The following is a 24,264-nucleotide window of genomic DNA, read 5'->3' on the forward strand; positions in this document are numbered from 1 at the left end:
TGCAAGAATGATAAGAGAGACATATAAATGAGAAAATGATCAATTCAAGAAGTTAATTAACGTTTGCTTGAAGATGGCAGATTGAAGATTGTGTTGGCCTCCATCCCCTCCCATAAAAATGATAGTAAGGGGATAAAGAAAAAGGCATAAACCCAGAAGGACAAAGAGCATTTGGAAGTAATAAAATTTTTGGAGTTGGAAAGGGAGTGGGTGAATTGAAAGTGACCAGTTCAAGAAAGCAGAACCTTAAATCAGCACTGAAGAAATCTACAAGCAAACTGGATGACACCAGGGGTTCTCCTAGAGACTCAGGACTTGTCAGCACTGGTCACCTCTGGAAGAAGGGGTGCAGGTGGCACTTCAACATATTGGATTCCTAGGAAGTTTGTTTAAGAAGCACCTAGATGTTGACTTTGGGTGCTGGACACAAGTGGGTTTATCATACTCTTCCTTCTACTTTTGTGTATGTTTGAAATGTCCTATAATAAAACTTTTTTTTTCAAAGATTTTTTATTTATTTATTCGACAGAGATAGAGACAGCTAGCGAGAGAGAGAACACAAGCAGGGGGAGTGGGAGAGGAAGAAGCAGGCTCACAGCGGAGGAGCCTGACGCGGGGCTCGATCCCATAATGCCGGGATCACGCCCTGAGCCGAAGGCAGACGCTTAACCGCTGTGCCACCCAGGCGCCCCTATAATAAAACTTTTTTAATGATAAAATTAACAACCAAAAACAACCAGATCTTTTTATCCCCTCCCCCATCCCCTTTATGAAGCCTGGGATCTTAGCAGAAGACATGAGGTTATTTTCTGAAGAGATTTCTCACCACAGTAGTTCTCAAAGTATGATGAGCACATCCTGTGGAGTCCTTGAGACGCTTTAGAATCCTTTGAGTGGCCAGATTGAACCCCCACCCAATGAAGGAAAAACATCAAAAATTTGGGTCATTTATAAGGGAAAAATATTAAGCTTCCCTCAGATTTTCTCACCTCAATATTTGATACCAGAAGATAGTAGAGCAACGCTAAAAGAAAAAACATGAGAAGTGTGGCCTAAAATGGTATAAGTATACAGGATATGAGCAGTTTTGAACATCAGCAAATATCTTTGTCTCTTATAAATGTTAAATGTCATTGTGATGTCCCCAGGTGTGGGTTTTTGGGCATTACTTGAGCCCTTTAAATCTGTGTTCAGAGAAATTTATTTCCATTGTTTCTCCAAAAAGATGGGTCGTTCCTACCTCTTAGGTCTTATTTTATGCTTTCTACCTGTTTGTATTTCCTTCCTATTCTCTGTTCCATTCTGGTTTTCCATTCTGATCTTACTCTTACCAGTTATTTCTTTAGTAGATTTCCTTCTGGCTATTGTGTCTATTACACCTTTTATTTAGCTACTATATTTTTTTCATATATAGTATTTTCATTTGCTGGTGGCCTCCTCCTCCTCTTGTTTTCTTCTTTTTTTCAACCAGAGCATATGTATTTGGAAATCACATATGTGGTAATGTATTGACGTCCAGAATATGTAAGGAGCTCCTACAACTCAACAACAGTTTCCGTGGCCCTCTACCCTGAGGTTCACCCCTTCCTCCGTATTTAAAGCATAGTAAATCCAAAAGACATATGTAGTCTATTTAAAAACATGCCAGGCATTATACTGGATACTGGAGCCACAGTCGTGACCGAAATGTCCTTGTCTACAGTGCTCACATTTTTGAGCAGGTTACAGCCAATAAAGAAGTATAAATGTCCAGGGATAAGTATTCTGATGAAAAAGAATTCAGTTTAAGACCTGGATTGTAAATGGAGGTGATTTTGTCCTCAAAGGGGTGTCCGTTGGTTGTTGGGATAAAAGAAGTTTTAGGTATCATAGTGGTTTGTGACCTGCCAGTAGGCAGAGTTTATCTACAGCAAGTCTGGGGTATTAAAATTTCATGGTAAGGAACAACTAAAAAAAACCTAAAAAGTCTCATTAATTAAGGGGTCAATAATTAAAAGAACAAAAATGTTGAGCTGCACTGGTGTGATGGGATAGGGTGGAGGAGGTGCTACCACCGGTAAGGCAGTCATGGAAAGTCTTTCTGAAGGTGGGGCGTTTACAAAGAGACCCGAGGAAATATCGGAAGAATCCATGTGATAATCTGGGAACAGCATTTCAGGCAGAAGGAACAGCCAGTGCAAAGATCCTCACACTGGGATGCATTGGGCAAGTTTAGAGAACAGCAAGGGGGCAGTGTAGACCTAGCACTGGGAGCAGAAGGGGGAGTGGTAGGAAAAGCAGTTAGGGCACAAATCAGAGAAAGCTGTGTAGATGATTGTAATTGATTTTTTTTTTTTAAACAGCTTTACTGAGGTATAATTTATATATTACAAAATTGTTTTAAAGTGTACAATTCATCATTTGCAAATATATTCTCCCATTCCGTGGGCTGCCTCTTAGTTTTTTTGATTGTTTCCTTGGCTGTGCAGAATTTTTATCTTGATGTAGTCCCACGTATTCATTTTATCTTTTGTTTCTCTTGCCTTTGAGATGTGTCATGAAAAAGGTTGCTCTGGCCGATGTCATAGAGGTTGTTGCCTATGTTCTCCTCTAGGATTTTGATGGATTCCTGTCTCACATCGAGGTCTTTCATCCATTTGGAGTTTATCTTTGTGTATGGTGTGAGAGAGTGGTCAAGTTTCATTCTTTTGCATGTAGCTGTCCAATTTTCCCAGCACCATTTATTGAAGAGACTGTCTTTTTTCCACCGGATGTTTTTTCCTGCTTTATCAAAGATTAGTTGCCCAAAGAGCCGAGGGTCCATTTCTGGGTTCTCTATTCTGTTCCATTGGTCGATGTGTCTNTAGTTTGACTTCTGGTATCCAAGATCTACAAAGAACTTAAACTCAATACGCGAGAAACAAATAAACTAAACATAAAATGGGCAGAAGATATGAACAGACACTTTTCCAATGATGACATACAAATGGCCAACAGACACATGAAAAAATGTTCAAAATCATTAGCCATCAGGGAAATTCAAATCAAAACCACACTGAGATACCACCTTACGCCAGTTAGAATGGCAAAGATAGACAAGGCAAGAAACAACAATTGTTGGAGAGGATGTGGAGAAAGGGGATCCCTCCTACATTGTTGGTGGGAATGCAAGTTGGTACAGCCACTCTGGAAAACAGTGTGGAGGTCCCTTAAAAAGTTAAAAATTGAGCTACCCTATGACCCAGCCATTGCAATACTGGGTATTTACCCCAAAGATACAGACACGGTGAAGAGAAGGGCCATATGCCCCCCAGTGTTCATAGCAGCATTGTCCACAATAGGTAAATCGTGGAAGGAACCGAGATGCCCTTCAACAGATGACTGGATTAAGAAGTTGTGGTCCATATATACAATGGAATATTACTCAGCTATCAGAAAGAAAGAGTTCTCATGGGGCGCCTGGGTGGCACAGCGGTTAAGCGTCTGCCATCGGCTCAGGGCGTGATCCTGGCGTTATGGGATCGAGCCCCACATCAGGCTCCTCTGCTATGAGCCTGCTCCTTCCTCTCCCACTCCCCCTGCTTGTGTTCCCTCTCTCGCTGGCTGTCTCTATCTCTGTCAAATAAATAAATAAAATCTTTAAAAAAAAAAGAAAGAAAGAGTTCTCAACATTTGCTGCAACATGGATGGCACTGGAGGAGATAATGCTAGGCGAAATAAGTCAAGCAGAGAAAGACAATTATCGTATGATTTCTCTCATNAGTTCTCAACATTTGCTGCAACATGGACGGCACTGGAGGAGATAATGCTAGGCGAAATAAGTCAAGCAGAGAAAGACAATTATCGTATGATTTCTCTCATCTATGGAACATAAGAAATAGGAAGATCGGTAGGGGAAGAACGGGACAAAGAAAGGGGGGTAACCAGAAGGGGGAATGAAGCATGAGAGACTATGGACCCTGGGAAACAAACTGAGGGCTTCACAGGGGAGGGGGGTGGGGGAATGGGATAGACTGGTGATCAGTAGTAAGGAGGGCACGTATTGCATGGTGCACTGGGTGTTATACGCAACTAATGAATCATCGAACTTTGCATCAGAAACCAGGGATGTACTGTATGGCGACTAACATAATATAATAAAAAACATTAAAAAATAAATAAAATAAAGTGTACAATTCAGTGAATTTTTAGTATATTTGTATTGAATTTTTAATGCGTTGANAAATAAAATAAAGTGTACAATTCAGTGAATTTTTAGTATATTTGTATTGAATTTTTAATGCGTTGAGCACATGGAAGTGATTCCATCTGACTAATATTTTAAACTTGTCTCTCTGGCCCTGTGCAGAGAAAAAAGTGTGTGGGACCAAGAACAGGAGCGGGGAGACCGATGAGGAAGCTATTATTGTAGTCTAGGTAAGAGAGGGGCTGGCTTGGACAGAGGTATCAGTCAGCAAATGATGACGCTCTCAAGTGCCATGCGAAAGGCTAGAGGTGGATCAGGTTTATTGGGTAAAAAAAAAAAAAAATTCAAGAATCTGTTTGGTGGATAATGAATACAATGATGTATCCAAAGTCATGAACGAACACCAAATTTATATCTGACATACATTTTTGTCATCTCAACATCCTAAATTTTTGCAAACATGAATTAAACGTAATAATTTTGAAGTTGAAACTTGTGAAACATACTGATTGCCTAACATGTTGACTCCATAGTTGTATTTTATTAATTAAATAATATAAGAGCAGGATCTTTCACACTGGAATTTTTAATTTTTATACATTTGGGATATAAAGAAAAGTGATGCTTTGGAGCCAAACGGTCATTGTCAGAGAAACTTCATTCTATTTTTAATGAAAGTTGAAGTTAAAAATTAGCATTCAGACCTTGTCATTAGGTAACAGTAAATATAGAGAAAAATGGACAGAGTCTGTCAGCAGGATTGAATTTAAGAATCATCAAAACTAGACAGATCTTGCTGAGCAGCTCCTGATTTAATAATTAAATAAGGTAGAGTTCGAGGCATGGCTTAAGATGAAAGACAGGACTGTCGCTGAGAATTAGTTTCTTGGTTTTGTTGTTCTTTCAGGCTTTTTCTTTTTCTTTTTCTGTTTTTCTTTTTTTTTTTTTTTGGTTGAGTCTTGTTTTGTTTCATTGCCATTTGTTGTAAGCAGATACTTGTGTAGATTGTTAGACTTATGTCTTTTGGTATTGGCAGGGATTTTCTTGTGTGAAATTCACAATTAAAACATGTAAACAGTGAATTTTTAAAACAATATATTAGAACTTATAATTAATAAATTATAGCAAAATTGTTAGATGCTTGAGGAGGTGACAGCTGTAAAATATAGGGCTCTATTCATATCAATGCTTAGATACACTGAAAGTCTGTGGATGGCTTTGTTGTGATTTTAGGCTCAGTTAATGGAATTCTTTACCTTTTTCTGTATCATGGATCCCAATGGCAATCTTGTGAAGTCTATGAAGAAATTTTATTGAGTTACAGTTATCGAAATATTAATAAATCAAAGTCATGATAAAGTAATATATATATTTCTGAACTAATGCAATAAATATCAAGATTTAGCAGTGGACCTGATAACCATTGTAATTTATTAATAAGGATGAAGATAAACAATATTTAGTGATTATCCCAAACTGTGATGGACTATAAAAATATCTGTGGTATATGATACTACCTTGGTTTGTTGACCATATTCTTAGTTGAAGGGAAATGCTGAAGGTCAGTTAGGGTAGTGAAAATTAAGATGAGGTTTTCTTCTCCATTCTAATTTCCTGACACTCTGAATTGTGTTCATGGACCTGTATCAAGTTTAAGAACCCCAACCTTAAAGAGTATCAAAGGGCCTTAGACACCTGAGAATTTTCTTAGCCATTATTAACTGTTGTTAGTAGGGACATGTGATAATTCATGGAGCAACTCATCTCCTCTCTGAGATGGCTGGACTTTGTCATTTTGTAGTTGCCACCAGCATTTCTTCTACCAGCCTCATAATTATAAAGAAACCCCCAGATAGTAACACCAGTGCATCATTTTGAATTAACTGAACATTTAAGAGAAGGTAGATTTAATTTTTTTTAAAACAGTATTAGATTTACAGAAAATTTGAGAAGATAATACACAGTTTCCATATACCATGCCCAATTTCCTTTATTAACATCTTACATTATTTTGGCCCACTTGTTGCAACAAATGAATCAGTAGTGTTACATTATTATTAACTAAACTCCATAATTTATTCAGTTTTCCTTAAATTTTATGTAATGTCCTGTTGTCCAGGATCTCATGCAGGACATCACATTACATTTAGTTGTTACGTCTCTAGTTTACTCTTGGATGTGACAGTTTCTCAGGCTTTCCTTGTTTTTTATGGTCTCAACAGTCTTGAGGAATGTGGGTCAGGCATGTTGTAGGATGCTCTTCTATTGCATTTTGTCTCATGTTTTTCTTACAATTAGATTGGTGTTCTGGGTTGAGGCAGTAGGATCCCACAGGTGCAGTGCTGTTCTCATCACGTCATATCAGTGTATGTGAAATTAATGACATCACTTTTTTTAAAAAAAGATTTTATTTATTTATTTGAGAGAGAGTGAAAGTGCATGTAAGTGGGGGGAGGGAGAGGGACAAGAAGACTCTGTGCTGAGCGCAGAGCCCGACGCTGGGTTCCATTTCACAACCCTGAGAGCATGACCTGAGCTAAAATCAAGTCAGACCCTTAACCAACTGAGCCACCCAGGTGCCCCAATGACATCACTTTGATATTAACCTTCATCACCTGGCTGAGATAGTGTTTGTTAGGGTTTTCACCTTAAAGTTACTCCCCACCTTTCCATACTGTCCTCTTTGGAAGAAAGTTACTATGTGCAGCCCATGCTTAAGAAGTAGGGAGTTATGCTCTCCATGCTTGAGGATGGAGTATCTATATAAATTGTTTGAAGTTTTTCTGGAGGGAGATTTGTCTCTTCTTTCTCATTTATTCATTTATTGAATCATTTATTTATATCAGTATGGACTTGGGATATAATTTATTTTATACTCTGGGTTATAATCCAATATTCCTTCAATTTTTTGCTCAAATTGTTTAGCTTTGGCCATTGGGAACTCTTTCAGTGGGCTCCGGTGCCCCTTAGACATACCCCCATCAATGTGGATACCATGGAGAAGGTATTAGAAACCAAGATCTGTGTGCTAGGTGTGCTCATTACTGTTGGGGTGTCTTTTATGCCCCTAGTTACTGACGGAGCAAGGGAGTATATGTGCATATCCTAACTTGCGTATATATGCATTTCTATAAACATTTCTATATGTAATCATCTGTATCCATCTAAACATAATTTCTTACTGATGTCTGTAACTCAGATTACCACATGGATTGTTCTGGCCTCTTGCCATGGTGTATCTGTAAATTCTTAATCCAGCAGTGGAAACTTGGCTTCCACCGTCCTCTTTCATTGTTACTTAATTGTTCCATTCCCGTATACATGTATACAGTATCAGAGTTATTAATCCATACCCCCATGGGAACCAACTTTGAGTACAGTGCTTATGAGCAGTTATTTTTTGCTTTTGGTCTTATAGACGCCACCCATTTTAAAATTGCTTAAGCTATCCCCTTTTCCCCATCCCTTCAGTGAGTTTTTTCATGTATTAGTAATATAAGTAGATTCTCTTGTCACAGTCTGTATTTCTTCCTGAGATCCCCCCAATTCTTAAATTATTTTTTAAATTTGCATAACATCTGTTCATTTTTTGTGCTTTAAAATTCCATGTGCTTTGACAAATACATCTTCTCACGTATCCATCATTATAGTGTCATACATATTTTCACTGTTCTAAAAAACCACCTGTGCTTTACTCTATTCATCCCTTGCCCCCCTCCCTAGAATCCCTGGGAACCACTGATCTTTTTTACTGTTTGCCTAGTTTTGTCTTTTTCAGAATGTCGTATAATTGGAATCATACAGTATATATCCTTTTCAGACTGGTTTCTTTCACTAAGCAATTATACCTTTAAGGATTCTTCATGTGTTTTTGTGGCTTAAAAACTCATTTCCTTTTATTGATGAATAACATTCAGTTATATAGATGTACCATAGTTTGTTTATTCATTTATCTCTTAAAGGATATCTTGTTTCTGTCCAGTTTTTTGGCATTGATGAATAGAGCTCTTATAAGTATTCACTTACAGAGTTTTGCCTGGGCATAGTTTTCAAATCAGTTGCAAATTCACTGCAAGAAGTATAACGAAAACAAATCACTGCATATATATGTGCCATAAAATATTCGTAGCAACATTATTTTTAATAGCCAGACACTGAAAACAACCCATCAATAAATGGATAAATTATTTTATGTATATTCACACAAGGGTAAAACTATATATAGCAATGAAAAAGGTTTAATTACTGCTATACCCCATGACATGGATGAATCTCTCAGACTTACAATATGCATGATGAAGCCTGACCCAAAAGAGTGCTGTATGATTCCATTTATAGGAAGCTCAACAAAGTCAAGGTTAATTTTTTTTGTGATGAAAGTTGGAGTAGTGGTTGCCTTTGTGGAGAGGATGGCCAATAAGGCTTCAGAATGGCTGGTAATGTTTACACCTTGTAATGGCTCATGGGTACTTTCAATTTGTAAACAATTATTAAAACGTATACTTAAGATTTGTACATCCTTTTGTCATATTTCAGTAAATTTATGAAATAAGATAAAATATATCACTCTTTTTGCCAGTCTAAATAGTTGCTGATGGGACGCCTGGGTGGTGCAGTCGTTAAGCGTCTGCCTTTGGCTCAGGGCGTGATCCCAGAGTCCTGCGATTGAGCCCCATGTCAGGCTCCCTGCTCTGCTGGGAGCCTGCTTCTTCCTCTCCCACTCCCCCTGCTTGTGTTCCCTCTCTCACTGGTTGTCTGTCAAATAAATAAATAAAATCTTAAAAAATAATAATAATAAAAATAAATAAATAAATAAATTGTTGCTGAGTTACTAACCCTTTCTACTTTTTTTTTGGTAGGATTTCAAATGTTTGTATGTACAATTCCAACATCTGTATCTCCAGTCCTTATGTCTTATTCTATCAGTTGCATAACTGAAGGCCCACTGGATATTTTCTAATTTCCTAATATGTAACTTGTTGAAAATCATGTCTTTATTTCCTACCCAAATAATACTCTTTGCTGAGCTTTCTCTTGATTCCCAATGTGTTATAATTCTCTTGGCATATTATATTTTGAGCCTGGAAGATTTCTAATTCTTGCCACTTGTCATCTCCTTTACTTGGTATTTTACTTAATCATACTATTTACTACTACAAAAATTTTCTCGGATTCTCTCTTCCCTTCTGTTTCCACAGCTACCACTTGAGTTCAGGCCATTGTTGCCTCATTCCAAGACCCTTCTAGTAACCTGCTAGTTGCTCTCCCTGTCTCCTCTTGTTCCATACCCCACAAATGCAGTTTGTCCCATTTACCCATGATCGAGAACTTTAATTACTGACCTAATGCCTATTATAGCTTCTGCTTATAAGCCATGCCCATTCAAGAACTCCAACTGCATCTTCCGGGTGCCACCTTTGAGTTCACGATGTGGGAAGGTATTCTTTGCACACAAGGTAATCCGTTTGTCATTAACTATACAGTTACTCGTTCCTTCCTTGATCCTGTTGTTCCCTACACGGAATTCCCCTCTACACTGTCGCCACAGCCTGCAAAGTAATGATTTGATGGCATCTTTTTTTTTTTAACTTTTTGCCCATTTTGAGGCTTCTACTATTTTTTATCCTCTCAATTCTTTGTATTCAGTTTTAAAAAGGTTACTTTGCCTAAATATTGTTGTCCTTAAGGTATTTTAGTATATGTCTGTATGCTTTCCCTTAAATTTATTTTACTTACTTTGGGTCTATTTTATGTAAGACACCATGAGTGTTAGGAAAATGCCTTAAAAATATATCATAAAAATAAAATAACAATAAATTAAAAATAATAAAATGAATAACTGTCTTACTATGCAGGATGGTAATAAAACAAATAACTCACTATTGCATTTATAATTCTACATGTGCTGTAAGTCATCTCATACTGTTATTTCTTTCCCTGAATTGACCTTATTCATAACTTGCTTCCTGTGAATGTGGCTTTGTGTGATTTTTCACCTAGCCCAGACTTTCCTGCTTATTCTTTCATGTCAGATTGGGTTCAGAGATACTACAGTTCCAGCTTGCATAGATGTTATTGTTGAACCAAGCAACAGATTATTTGCATCCCACTTAGTTTGGATAACTATGTTCTGATGATATTTTCTAAGATCTCCAGCCATGGGTCATGCTTTCTTGGAGTATTCCTACATTTCTATTTGATCATCATTTCATTTTGCAGACCTTCCTCGTGTATTTTGAGTCATGTAACATATTCCTCATAGATTTTTAAATTTTAGTATCTGGACCATTCTGCGTGTTTCTTTTTTTTTTCCCTCTCGATTCTAATTTTTGACTTGCCTGGTATTTTCTGATTGAATGCTAGACATTGCGTGAATGCTCTGGATGATGTTATCTTCCTCCAGAGAGGTGCCACCCTAACCTCTGAGAGGCGTCTGGTGTGGAGACAGCTCCCCTTGATTCATTCAGGGACCGAGGTGACTCAAGGCCAGGTTGCAGTCCTTGTTCTACCTCGGATTCACTTCCGCTCCTATTGTGGCCATCTACACAGTTGGAGGTGAAAGTCTCTGATGTTATCAGGGGAAGACCCTTGAATAATCTCCAGTTTTTTACTCCTAAGTACAGTGACACTGCCGAAAACTGTAGTCTGCATTTCAGAGTATTTTCTCTTGGTTTCCTAGCCGTCTGCCCTGTAAATGTTAGGAATTTGGGAAATTCCTTGAGGAGAAAACTGCTTGTGTGGAGCCCCCTCCTATGTGCATCAGGGATATTGGTTCCTCAAGTCCTGTCTGCCTAGGCCACCCCCTGCTGTAATTGCCTTGCGTCACCCTCAGTCTCCAAGATTGGGGAATGCCTGAAAGGTGAAAGCAGCTTACAGAGTGTTGACTCATCTCTCCAAGGTTTCTTTCTCTGGCCCTTAGGTCCTAGCTGCCTTGGAAGATCTCTATGCCTAAAATTGACGTTTTCTTGGTGTCTTTTGGGTTTTTCGCCTTTTCTCAGTGCAAGTGAGATCTGCTGCAAGCTACTCCATCACAGGCAGATAGCAGTTCTTCTCCCCGGGTTTATTAAGACAGTTTCATTTCTGTTTCTAGTATATCTTGTCTCTTTGGGGTAATTTCCAAGAGAAGAGGGAATAAAGATAATTTTTATTCTACCATTTAAAACTGGAAGGCCAAGTATGTATTCTTTTCTTTGTTTCTTCCAGTCAATCGATATTTAGGAAACAAGGAGAGTTTAGAATATGTATTGGAAAATTGAACTATCTTCTAAAAGGAGCTCCCAAAGCAGAGGGATCATTAATAATGAGGCAGATGAATAGGATCCATGGAGAAGAAATCTGAGCATCTGATATGTGTCAGACTCTGAGCTAGGAATTGTATGTATTTTCTATCTACCATATCTATATACCATGTTTTTACATTAGATATAATTATTTTCCTTCCTCAAATTCAGAAACTGTTGCTTCCGAAATTTAAATTATATACCTAAATTCGTATTATAATGAAGAAAGGATGGAATGAATAAAGAATGTTGGGGTTGTAATATTATTTAATGCTTGAACTTTATTTTAAATATTTATCTTAGAATGAGTATAAAAAGATACTAATTGATCGGACCATCATCCTAACATTTTCTAATTGCTCACACTTACTGGAAGTGTAATTGTTAAAATGAAAATCAGTTGTCCCTTCAGCTAGCTATTGCCTGCTTACTCTAATTTTAGATAAAGTACCTAGTCATAAACACATTGATCTAGTTTTATAAAGATGAAAAATTCAAATAACTTAAACATCAAATAATAAGGAAATGATTTAATTATATGATGATTTTTGGAGACTTTGGAAAATGCAGTGCTTTTGATAAAATGGTAAGTAAATAAAAATAAGAAACAAAAATTTCATTCACTAATATTGCAACTATGTAATAAAATATTTTTATACACTAATGTGATAATGTGTGTATCAATAAAAATTTTAATTAAAAATATTACTTTTTTGATTTTTATGATTTTAGGAAGTTTCTAGAACTTCAAGTGAAGAGTAAAGAACATTGTCAAATACTTACCTAATAAATATACATTTATTAATAGTCGCATAAAGAGAATGTAACTTTCGTGAGGATAAGGACTTCGTCTCTCTTATTTATTGGTTTGTCCCTAGGTCCTGCAATAGTACCAGATTCAGTAAATATTTGTTGAATGAGTGAATGAATAGCTAAAAGGATATAAACATGATGGTCTTACTCTTGTGGGAGAAAGCATTCTTTTTTTTTTAAAGATCTTGTTGATTTAAAGGTTGGTTTAATTTTTACCAGTATGATTTATGATACATTTATTTTCTGTATTCTTATTTCTAATAGGGTATATATATTTTCTTCAGGCTATTTAATGATACAGAAGTGTTATAAAGTCAGTCAGGGGCTTTCCTAACCATGACCTATTCTTTCAGAACCAAGTGGTCAAGGAACTGGAGTCCCGTGTCCAGCAGCTGACTGGGGAAGCAGAAAACAGTAACTTACAGAAACAGAAATTAATTCAAGAAAAACTGGAACTTGAAAGATGTTACCAGATAACATGTAATGAATTACAAGAAGTAAAGGCAAGGTATTGTCTGAAGTCAGATATCTATCAGATGTGGCTGTAAAGTACTGATATTAACTCTCAAAATTATTTACCAAAATTAATCACACCTGTGCATTTAACCTTCGGATGTTTCTAGCATAAATACTGCCATTTGTTAATTTTAAAAGTCTTATTTAAGAAGCATAACATTTAAGAACAGTTCATTAAAAAGTGGACACTTGCTTGATAGATTGAAATATAATGCATTGAATTTGGTTCACTCAAAAATTTCATTTTAAATATTGATTCTAAATGTACTAGAAGTATATTTTATTCTCTTATTGCTTTTAGGCGCAACACACTGCATAAAGAGAAAGATCATCTTGTAAACGATTATGAACAAAACATGAAACTATTACAAACCAAATATGATGCTGATATAAGCCTTCTGAAAAAGGAGCATGCTCTTTCAGCTTCTAAGGTACTGTATGCTGGCAGATGTAGCCACACAAAGTAGTTAGTTACCTTGCTCAGCATAGAGCCATAGATAGCCATGTGGAAGCTAACTATTTGGCATTTGAAATTAGTCTATTTTTTGCTTTATTCTTGAAATAATTGAAATTTTAAGAGTTTTTATTGGTATCTAAAATACTGATAATGCTGAATGTCTAATACAGGGCATAATATAAAGATTTAATAAACTAAATTCCACTATAAGTTAATCCTTTTAAGTACTGAAAATTTTTAAATTGAGGAAACATACAAGAAAATTCAAGTAGAAATGCTCAGTTGTGTCAATAATGCATTTTGTAGAGTAACTATATACATTATTATTATTATTTTGAAATCTGGTTCATGCTTTAGCTTTCCTATCACATACATACAGGAACCCATAGACACCCTTCTTGGCACCCACACACTTTTGTATCAGATACTGAAACTTTCCACAAAGAGAATCCTATAGCTACAATTCTAAGGTAGTCAATTACTTGCTATTTCATGAATTAAGTATTCCAGTAGATTTCCTTTTAAAATTAAAATTTAGAAGGTTTTCTGTATGCCCAATATCTGTACATCATTATTATATTTTTGTAACTTTAAGTACTGTGCAGAATTTAGTTTATATTTTGACTTTAAAAGATTTGTTTTTAAAGTTTTTAAAAAAATATTTTTCATTCAGACTTATAGATGATTTTAATTCTGATTAAATCTTCAATCAGGGGAAAAGTAAATCTATTCAACCAGAAGTTCTAAGATGGTACTGTTTTTCATTATTCTTAAAATTCTTGTAGGCATCTGGTGTGATTAAAGAACTAGAAGAGAACATCTGTCAATTAAAACAGCAGCTCCAGGAATCAGAACTTCAAAGAAAGCAACAACTAAGGGTGAGCCTGTATTTTTATACAGAGCAGGAGCTAAAACTCTCCTTTCCTTTTCTTGATTATATGTATAAATGAGAGTCAATTAAGAAAATCCTCAGACATACAAGTAGCCATTTTTTTTCTTTTGTTGCATTGTATCATTTTACATCTTATTTATTTTAACAAAAGTAGATGCTAATGGGATATAGAGAATAAAGAACAATAATTTTATTGAATAATCTTTTTTGATTCATTCAAAAAATAAACCTTATTTAAATACATTATTATTTTAGAATAATTTCCTCCCTTTAAATTACTCTCTACCAGTCTTCAAACTTTCTCTTTCTCCTTCACATCTTCTAGATCTTTCCCTTTCCCTAGTGGTCAAGAATCGCCAAAGACTGACATATGATATAACTTTAAATGTATTATTTCTCTATTGAGTCAGTTGGTTACTTTTAAGTAATAACCTAATCGTAAGGGCCAGAAAAGTTCTCTTCCACTGTAAAGTAGACCCTTTAGAGATAGGAACGTCTTCAGATAACTAAGGTATTCTGTTCTGCCCTCACACAAAGCTTCTTCGTTTCTATTTGTAGTTAAGAAGATTGGACACATAGGGCTCTTGTAATCATATGCAAAACTTAAATAAAGTTTGTCATCAGGTAGATCAATTTATTTCCTTAGAGTACAAATTGTATTGACTCTAATAGCAACTGTAAGTACAATAAAAATATTTATTATTCACAGGATCAAGAAAATAAGTTTCAAATGGAGAAAAGTCATTTAAAACGCACCTATGAAAAAAAGGTAATATGTTTTGTATGATATGTGAGACATTTAAAATGGCCAATGAAGCAACTGAGAATGAGGGCTGGTTTTTATGAAGCCATGCATTCTGGCCCTTAAAGAATCATTGATTTCTTAAGTTGATTTCAGCTAGCCAGTGATCAAATTTTACTTCATTTTTCATATTTATAAACAGCTTCTTTAGTTTGATTATGAATTGTAGCAATATAAAAGCACCCCTTCTGTATTATATTTAATGAGTGAAGACTATTATGGTGTTAACCTCTTATAATAACACTTTGAAATTATGTATTTTCTCTACCAGTTTAAAAATATGATGCAATTGATGGAAGGGGAGCTGTTTGTATTCTGTTGTATCACATGTGTAGTAATGCTCATATTTAACCAAAGAATATAAAACAATTAAAGAATTGTCTACTACTTAAAAATTTCTTTAATAATTGTTTCTTGTCATTTGGAACAGTGAATAATTCTGCATATGCTGGCATCCCTGTTATTAGTAATAACTGGGGGTTTATTGACATAATTTAACACCTTTGGCAATAAAATGCAGAGTTCTATAGGTTTGTGACTTTTATACTTCAGTTTTGAATTTGTTGTTTGCTATATGACATGAAAAGTAAAAGAATAGTTGAAATAGTAAAGGTTTTATTGTTGCTTTTATAATTATTTACTGTTGTAATATTAACCAAATTAATTCATTTGTAAAGTACTCACATAATGGAAAATGAGTAAAACATTAACCTTTCAATAATTAAATACATACAAATTAAAATTAAACAGGTTATGTAGCACAACATTCTTTATTTTTTTTTTTTTAAAGATTTGTTTATTTATTTTAGAGTGAGAGAGAGAGAGAGCAGGGATAAGGGGCAGAGGGAGAGGGAGAGAGAGTGCCTAGCTCATGACCTGAACTGAAACCAAGAGTCAGTTGCTTAATCTGCTGAGCCACCCATGCACCCTGCAGCACAACATTCTTAAAACACTTTGTATATCTCATCTTACTTATCTGTACAGTCACTCAGCCGATATTCATTAAATGCTTTCATTGGGCAAGGTATCATACGAGGTGCTGGGATGGGGGAGAGGGTTAAGGATGAATTAGCATAGCGTCTGCCTTCCAGGAACTTAATGTCTACGAAGAATGTTTCTGTCATTTGGAAAAGTGAGTATGTCTACCGACATGTATTGACCTGAATACATGCCCTTTAAAATTATAATTTTCTTATTGCTAAAGTTTTTTTGTTTTGTTTTATTTTGCTGATGTTTTAATACAGTCTCAGTGCAAGATCTTAAAATGTTTCATGTCTACAAAATGATATCTGAACGAGAGGGAAATATTGCTTTCATTGGAATAAAGACTTTTTTTTTTTTTTAGTTTTTACTGTTGAGTCATGCAGCTTCATAAATATTTGACTTACTAGAAGAAGACCATACGTTATCAGAAGCCTTACCCCCACTGTATAAGGCATCCTCTGGGTGTCCTTGTTAGTCCATTGTTCATTCTTTGGACAGATGTCTGGCTTCCTGTTCGTTAAGGAACACCTTCTTGGCCTCCTGCTCCTTAAACTCTCTGGTCACCCCTCTTCCTGAGATGGTATCTGGGTACCTGTGAGATAGGGAGAGGGTTTGGTAGCAAAGAGAAAGGCATGCACTGACTAATTGTAAAAGAATGTGTCGCTATTCCAAACTTCTGTAAGCCCTACTGAGGACTGTTAGATACGGAGACAGAGCTGGAGAGACTGTCTTTCTTCTACCACTGTCTTTTCTTGGCTAGTTAGCCACAAAGAACACTAAAGTTTCTGGATCAGCCCCTCTGCCTGGCAGACACACCCGAGAAACAGAACGTTAGAGCTCAGTTGCTCCCTATCCAGCAGCCTTCCACCCACTCCTGTTCTGTTTTGCTGAGGGAGCAAACCTAAATTCTTTGTGTTAGGCATCCTAACTACAACTTTTCCCTTTCCACAAAGTATCAGTTGGCCTTAGCTTTTTAATAATGTAACTAGTTAAAGTGTGTTAATTGTTTTCAATGTAAATAAGAAGTGTTTAAAATAATAGCAATCTTGAAAAGAAAAATAAGCTCAATTGTTCCCGTTGCATTATTTGTGCTGGAAGAATGTTGCTCAGCATGTCACTTTTTGTTTTACAATTAATTCCACAATCTCCCCCTTTTACACTCACATCTGTTCTTCTTTCTTTATTAAACCTGCTGTGATCTCAGTCCTTGAAGATTGGATAGCTCGTACCCCCCTCAGGGAATATCCTTTTTGACTGCGCAGAGAGCTGACCTAAATCTGACATAGTCCTGCCCTGTGGAAGTCAGTAGCTAAATGGGTTGTATAGGTTTTTTGTTTGTTAGCCAGTGTTACAGGTGTGCACATGCAATTACTCTTGGTGGAAAACTGAGTTCTGAGTATCTGTTCAGGAGGAGGAAATGCCATCTGAGTGACATTATTTCCTCACGCCAATAAGAAAGCAGCATGAGAGATCCTAACTTGTCTTTGAGGTAAGAGAAACAGCATCAAATGCTGTCCCTAATTTAAGCACACACACATTATCTAATGGTTTTTATTGATCTCTAGTGGCTGTTGCCTGCTCTTAAGATCTTTGAACATCAAACAAATAATAGGTAGTAAAACTAAATGTCATTGTTTGATGAAGTGTCCTAATCTGTTAAATCAGGAAATGGTTAGGCTAAATGATTTTACTAGCAAGGAAACACCTGCCTCCTACAAATAACCTATTGCTTGTTTTCCAAACAGGCACCAAAGAGTGAAGGATGGTGTTGTTTACCTAAAGAAGTTCGAGAGACAGATGTTAAGCATGTATATTCTAAAATGTGCTAGAATTCAAATACCTGCTTATAATGTCTCTGATGTAACTGTGTAACAGATGAGATATAAAGTCTGCTGGAGTTCAAAACCATCAAAAATAGTATTCCAATGTTTTGCATTCACTTACCATTCTTTTTTTTTTTTTAAAGATTTTATTTATTTATTTGACAGAGATAGAGACAGCCAGCGAGAGAGGGAACACAAGCAGGGGGAGTGGGAGAGGAAGAAGCAGGCTCATAGCAGAGGAGCCTGATGTGGGGCTCGATCCCACAACGCCAGGATCACGCCCTGAGCAAAGGCAGACGCGTAACAGCTGTGCCACCCAGGCGCCCCTACCATTCTTTTAATTAGGTTAAAATAATTTAAAACACACACCTGAGAGCTTTACACATAATATATTGTGTTGTATTTTCCAACTACTACTGGCATGATTTTCTTTAAGAGGATAATGCGCCTTGAGTGAAGTTTTAAACAATGAAATTGCACAGTGAAAAGACTTACAGAAAGAAGTCCTGCAGCCCAGTGCCCGCATTTCTCCTGTGGGGAAGCTGAGTTGGAGAGGGGGTGGAGTCAGCCGGGCAGTGGGTGTGGTGAGTGGCGGTTCACTGCTCCTTCCCATGCCAGCACAGCTGGCACCCTGTATCTGTGTCCTTATGCAGAGCAGAATCTCTTTCTTATTTATACAAATACTCCTGTCTTGATTACTTAAATTCTTGGGTTGCCAGGGAAAATATTCATAATATTTTACATGTGTTTACATGCATTTAGTAAATGTTCAGTAATTGTGCTTATGTCTAGTTCAATTATTTACAACAAACTCTCATGTTGGGGAATATATGTTGTATCTTCGACTCTTTGGTTTGTATTTTCATTATTTAAGTTATTAAAATTCATTTTTGGTATTAACCATATAGAGTAGGGAAAGGATTACAGGATCAGTTCAGATTATTCTTCACTGCCTTGCATACACTAAAAAGCAGGGGTTGACAGTAGCATTATCTTTATCACTGCAACTATCTGGAATATAGGTTAGAACTAAAAATAAAATCGAAAAAGGCCCTTAACCACACAATACAAATATATTCAATTAAGGACAAATGGACAATTTTTGTGTGGGTCAGGTATTGTGCTGGGTGTTGGGATATAGACATAAATGAAAAAGAAACAGCTTCTAGCATTAAGGACCCTTTAACTCAAATGTCTGTGCATCGACACATGTATGTTTACCTCAAAGGGAAGTCTCTCCTTCTCCCATCGGATAGTCCCATTTCTGCTTCAGAAATGGTTCCAGTGCTTAGAGAGGCAATAAAACAGATCAAGGTGCTTGCTTTAGCATATTGACCAGCATCAGGAAGTCACAGCTGCAACCTGACACAGGTTAAGATTGAATAGAGAGTGATAAAAAGCACTTTTACAAGAGCTCCAATTCTTAGCAATTCAGGGGCCATCTTCAGAAAGGGCAGCTAGTGCCACCAGGGGATTTACTGTTTTGTGCCATCACTGTGACTTCAGGTCTCCACAATGACTTTGAGTTTTCAAGAAAATGTTTAGGTATAGAGTATTCAATCTGAGAAGGTAATGATAATAATTTTTAACATTAGTGGAACATTTATTATGTTCCTAATATTGTTCTAAGAGCTTTCCATGGAATAATTTATTAACTCATCACAATTACATATTTTTCATGGAGTAACTTATTAACCTATCACAATTTTTAAGACATAGTTACTGTTATCCCTGCTTTCTCAGGGGACGCAGCTGAGGCACAGCGTTAAGTAACCGCCGTGGAGGAGGGTAGAAACCCATGCAGTCTGATTTCAGAGCTCGCACTCCTAATCACCATGTAACTTCAGATAGATTTTTCTCAAAGATGGGTGATTTTTTTGAAGTTTTAGCTTAAAGAGGTAAACCTCAATTTTGCTTTCATGCAGAGAGTTCTGAGTCCCAGAGAAGGAGAAGCTTAGCAGGAAACAAAGGGGAAATCCCTGGTAGAGCCGTGCATCGGAGACACAGTGCCAGTATATAAAATATTACTGAGTGGTCGGTAACTCTGCCAGCGGCTCCCCCTGAGTTCCCTGTATGGCCTATGGCTTCGGAGTCCCACAGAAGTGAGCCGCGAGTTGTGGAGAGAAAGCCCTCCTCAGCGGAGATCCCCAGTCCACCATCCTGGGGTCTTCCTGGGACCTGGACTGGCTCTGCAGCCCCGAGAAGGAGGCCGCACTAGCAGACACGTAACGGAATCGAGGTTGTGCCCCCTGCATTTTTGCTCAAGCACCAAATGCAATCGGGTAATACGCCGTTTACAAACGAGTGGGAGAAACAGAGACGTAATGGGGTCTGTGGCAAAACAGTGCCGAGCAAAGGAAGGAAAGTGTTACACAGAAGACTCCGAGAAAGGAGTGTCTTCTGAAAGGTATTACTTCAAAAGAAAGCATCAAAAGAATTAATCAGTAGAGTACCAGAAGGTACAACGTCTAGGAAAGAGAAACATACGTCATAAGGAAAGAAAAGGATGGAGCGAAGGTGGAGGTAATTGTCGTGGGAAGGCTGTGAAGAACCTGAAAACACAACAGCAGACATACATCCACGTGGGCGCGGGGGAAGGTGGCGCTGGTGCCCTGGAGCTCCCCATCTGTGATCTGAGGGACAGACTGTTACCCTGCAGACTGCAGGCGACAGGCAGAGAACAGATACTAAAGCAGAAAACAGAAAACCGGTAGACCACAAATTGATATTCCTGAAGGGGGCTCAGAATCAATTAACATGAAGGAAAGGTAGGAGAGAACTTTCTTGAAGGTCTGTGTATACAGATTGGGAAAATTCACCCTGTATCAGATAAAACCAGTAAAGGGATTTGAGGACATCTGATCCTCAGTACAGAGAGTGGTTTATAAGTATCCAGGCTGGGGTGAGAAGGGGCAAAGGTCAGGTCAGTTTGGTCTCCTTGGTTGCAAATCTAGATGTCTTAAGACAGTACAGTGACATATGCTCTGTTGATAGGCCAAAATGTTGTGACTCAATAATCTCATTGACAACTTTAACTTTGTGTGCGAAGGCAACAGTGACCTTCTTGGATGTGTGAAACCTCAGAGACAGATCACTGAGATACTCTTTTTGAAAATAAAATTACTAGCTGATGTACCTTCATCTACCTAAGGATAAGCAAAACATCAAATGAAAACAAAAAAAAAAGAATAAAAAAGTAATGCTGGATGCCACAATTAACTAGAATAGAGCTGAATTTAAATATTTCTTGTGTACGTGATCTAAAATAATGCAGATGTTGGAACAATTTCTTGAGAGAAGGGATGCATACTTTAAAAATGTGAAAACAGCTATCTGGATCAAATAAATCAGATTATTTAAAAGAAAAAATGAATAGGAGAAGAGGTAAATGTGCTAAGCTGTTATTTAAAAAGATAGGGCATGGAGGGTAGTTTTTCGCTTATTGACTATTAGAGAAGCATAGGTTAAAAATAATTGTGAAGCTGTGCCCAGGTGGCTCAGTCGGTTGGGCATCTGCCTTTGGTTCAGATCATGATCCCGGGGTCCTGGGATCGAGCCCCATGTTGGGCTCCTTGCTCAGCAGGAAGTCTGCTTCTCCCTCTCCCCCTGAACCTCCCCCGGTTCATGCTGTCTCTCAAATAAATAAATAAAATTTTGAAAAGAAACCAAAACCAAAACAAACATACGTTTCCAAAATGTCCGCATTGGGTCATCTCTGAGTTTAATTTTGGGCTTTAATTTCTTTGATTCTGCACATGAAAGAGACCAGATCACTGTTGGGATGGCACTTCTGTTGCTTTATCAATGTATCTACTCCAATTCACCATGCCTACTATGTGCCAAGCCTGTAATACATACCAGGGATCCAATATAAGTAAGACAATAATTTCAGTCTAGGACCTGGTAAAATTTTGGACAATTGACTTTTTCCCCATGTAAAGTAAAATAAATGTTGTGGCAAAAATTTGCAAGGCAGGTTAGTTGTTCTTTCTCTTTTTAATAAGGTAGGTACTTATGAGGTATTTTAATTTTACCATTTAAGAGATGGGGGAGAGGGGTCCCTTGTCTTTATTTTCCTGAGGGCCTACGCTCGCCACCACCCTGCGTGTTCCTGTTTCCAGTTGTTTTCTCACCTCTTGGTCACATAGTAGCCAGTAGAAGCTTTTTGATATTCCTCATGGAATACGAGACTATGAACAAACTCATGGAAGATTTCCTCACTCCTCTCTCTCCTTTCAGTCTACAAACAGAGAGTTGATTTTATTTATGTATTTATTTTACTAAACCACCAAAGGAGAAAAACACAAGAGAATTATCAGAGGAAAAGGTCAAAGAGTATAAGGTTTTTGAAATGGAGAGGTCTCCATCCAAACTAATATAAATAGCCAAGTACAGGGATTTTGGGCTAGTGCTGTTAGTGTTTGAAAAGGTTTGTGAATGTGTGTGTGTTGTTGGTTTTGTGCTTGTCATTCCTCTCCTGTCCCCTGTACCCACCAGTGGTGCCGTCAGCCTCACCTGGGTTGCCCGCGGATGTGCAGCCCCTGTCCTTACCCCACTAAGTGGCTTGCATTTTCTCACTCCGTACCCCCTGTTGCCTTGTGTGTAGATGCATGGCTGCCCTTTTACTCCTCCCTTTCCATCCAGCTGTACCAACCTCTCCTTTCCCTATAGATCCACATGATGTCCATGTTGGATGTGCTTATCTGTATTTACACATGAAGAGTTTTCTAAGAGAAAGTTTTGTTTAGCCCTCATTATTCATGCTCCCTTCCCACCGACTCAAAGGATGCTACATTTAGGAAAGAGATCCTCATGGTGGGGCGACTGCCTCCCAAACTCAGTGGATGGTTATACAAACCATTCCCAATAGTGGAAGAGAGACTGTTTCATCAAAACCTGTGTATGTTTGCAGAATATAGGCACATGATTTTATTCTCCTGAATCTCGTGCGATTCCCTTCCTTTGGCTACTATGTAAGTTCAAAAACATTCATAAGTGACTGCTCCTTTTGAATTTCTTACACATCACTTTATTTTACAGGAAATCCACATATAGATAGACTCTAACAATTACTAACTTTGGCCAGAAAATTGGTATTGGAAGTATAGGATTGAAATGGTTGTGTGGTAAATGATTATGGTTAACCAAGTCTCTGTGTTGAAATATCGAAATGTAATTTTACATTAAAAATAGATTTAAGATGACTGTTTCATTGTATTTCTTCTCTGAGTGCTTGTCTTCTGGTAACTTGTACATGTCTTCGTCATGGCAGATTCATGACCTGCAGAGTGAACTTGATAAAGAGAAAGAAGATGCTCAAAAGAAAATCCACAAATTTGAGGAAGCACTCAAGTGAGTAAAACTGTAACATATTTAATTAAAAAATACTCTTATTCTAAACTGTGAGCCACATAGGCAACTAGAACTAAAACATCATATTTTTCTAAGAGCCTTGCTGTGGTTTAGTTTGAATTGGTTTTCCACCATGAATCTCTATTTTCTGAATTTTATTACTAGCCAGCACATATTTTTTTTCAAAAAGGAAAAATCAGTTCATCTGTTTTTAAGTGATAGGAATGTAAGAAAATAGAACTTAGTGGTTTTAGATGCTTTCTTCCTCTTAAATGAAAACAGATTAAAAAGAAAAAAACCAAGATTTAGGTCTTAGGACATTTAGAAATTCCTCTGTACATTTATTTTTTGGGGGAGAAATTTGGGTAATGAAATGTTCCAGTTATATTTGAAAATGGACTATTACACAGGCATTGTTTGGAAAAGATTTTGTCTCATGATATAACAAATATACACATTAAAGTGTCAGATTTTATTTATCTTCTCCATTCATTTACTAGGTTGATTAGGCCCTACTTATCAGTAGGTTTTATCATTCAGTTTTTAGCTGAAAAACATTGATTTAGTCAGTTAATATTGAGTTTCCACCATGTGTCAGGCAATGTGTAGTCCCTTCCCAGAGGACCTTAGAATCGGTTGGAAAGATTTTCAGTAACTTTGGCAATTATGTTACAGAGTGATAAGAACAGGGTACGTGACCCAGAAAAGTGATTTAAGAAGGGAAGCTTACTTGAGTGCATTATATCTAGCTAACTCCCATCCCAGAGAATCAGCTAATTCGATTTTTCTTTCTTCCTCAAACCTTCAAACAAGAATAACTTTCAGAAAGGCCAAAAAGAACACCGAGAATCAAACAAATTTAGTATCAGATTCTGCCTGGGCTGATTACATACCATTTCCTCTCCCTCATTTTGCTTGTTAATTAAATGTATTAGCTGAGTTGTCATATAGAACATCTTAAAATAATTTATGTACTAGGACATCATGAATACCAATTTTTTATCTGCACAAGGACTTATTGCTTATTTTTTCCCATCACCATGTATGAGTTAGATAAAGTCAGAAGAGAACTATAATATTAATTAAAGATTATTCATTATTTAAGTTAAATAAGTGTATTTTATACTCCAGCTTGGATAATGATAAAACTAGGGCTTTCTTGCTTCCTTCATGGAGGGGA

At 37.0% G+C, this 24,264-nt stretch overlaps 1 protein-coding gene across 6 annotated transcripts in view; it reads left to right on the forward strand.

The window, feature by feature from the left end:
- The window catches only part of CEP112 (centrosomal protein 112), a 402,227-nt gene that overhangs the window by 88,880 nt on the left and 289,083 nt on the right, over positions 1-24,264 (forward strand). For all 6 annotated transcript variants that reach the window (XM_034641416.1, XM_034641414.1, XM_034641415.1 and 3 more), the window contains 5 exons: positions 12,612-12,766; positions 13,076-13,205; positions 14,017-14,109; positions 14,833-14,892; positions 23,005-23,084. In XM_034641416.1, the coding sequence (XP_034497307.1) occupies positions 12,612-12,766; positions 13,076-13,205; positions 14,017-14,109; positions 14,833-14,892; positions 23,005-23,084 (518 nt within the window). The remainder of the gene's footprint in view (positions 1-12,611; positions 12,767-13,075; positions 13,206-14,016; positions 14,110-14,832; positions 14,893-23,004; positions 23,085-24,264) is intronic.

The sequence above is a fragment of the Ailuropoda melanoleuca genome, chromosome 13, assembly GCF_002007445.2.
Source record: "Ailuropoda melanoleuca isolate Jingjing chromosome 13, ASM200744v2, whole genome shotgun sequence".
NCBI classification, from domain to species: domain Eukaryota; kingdom Metazoa; phylum Chordata; class Mammalia; order Carnivora; family Ursidae; genus Ailuropoda; species Ailuropoda melanoleuca.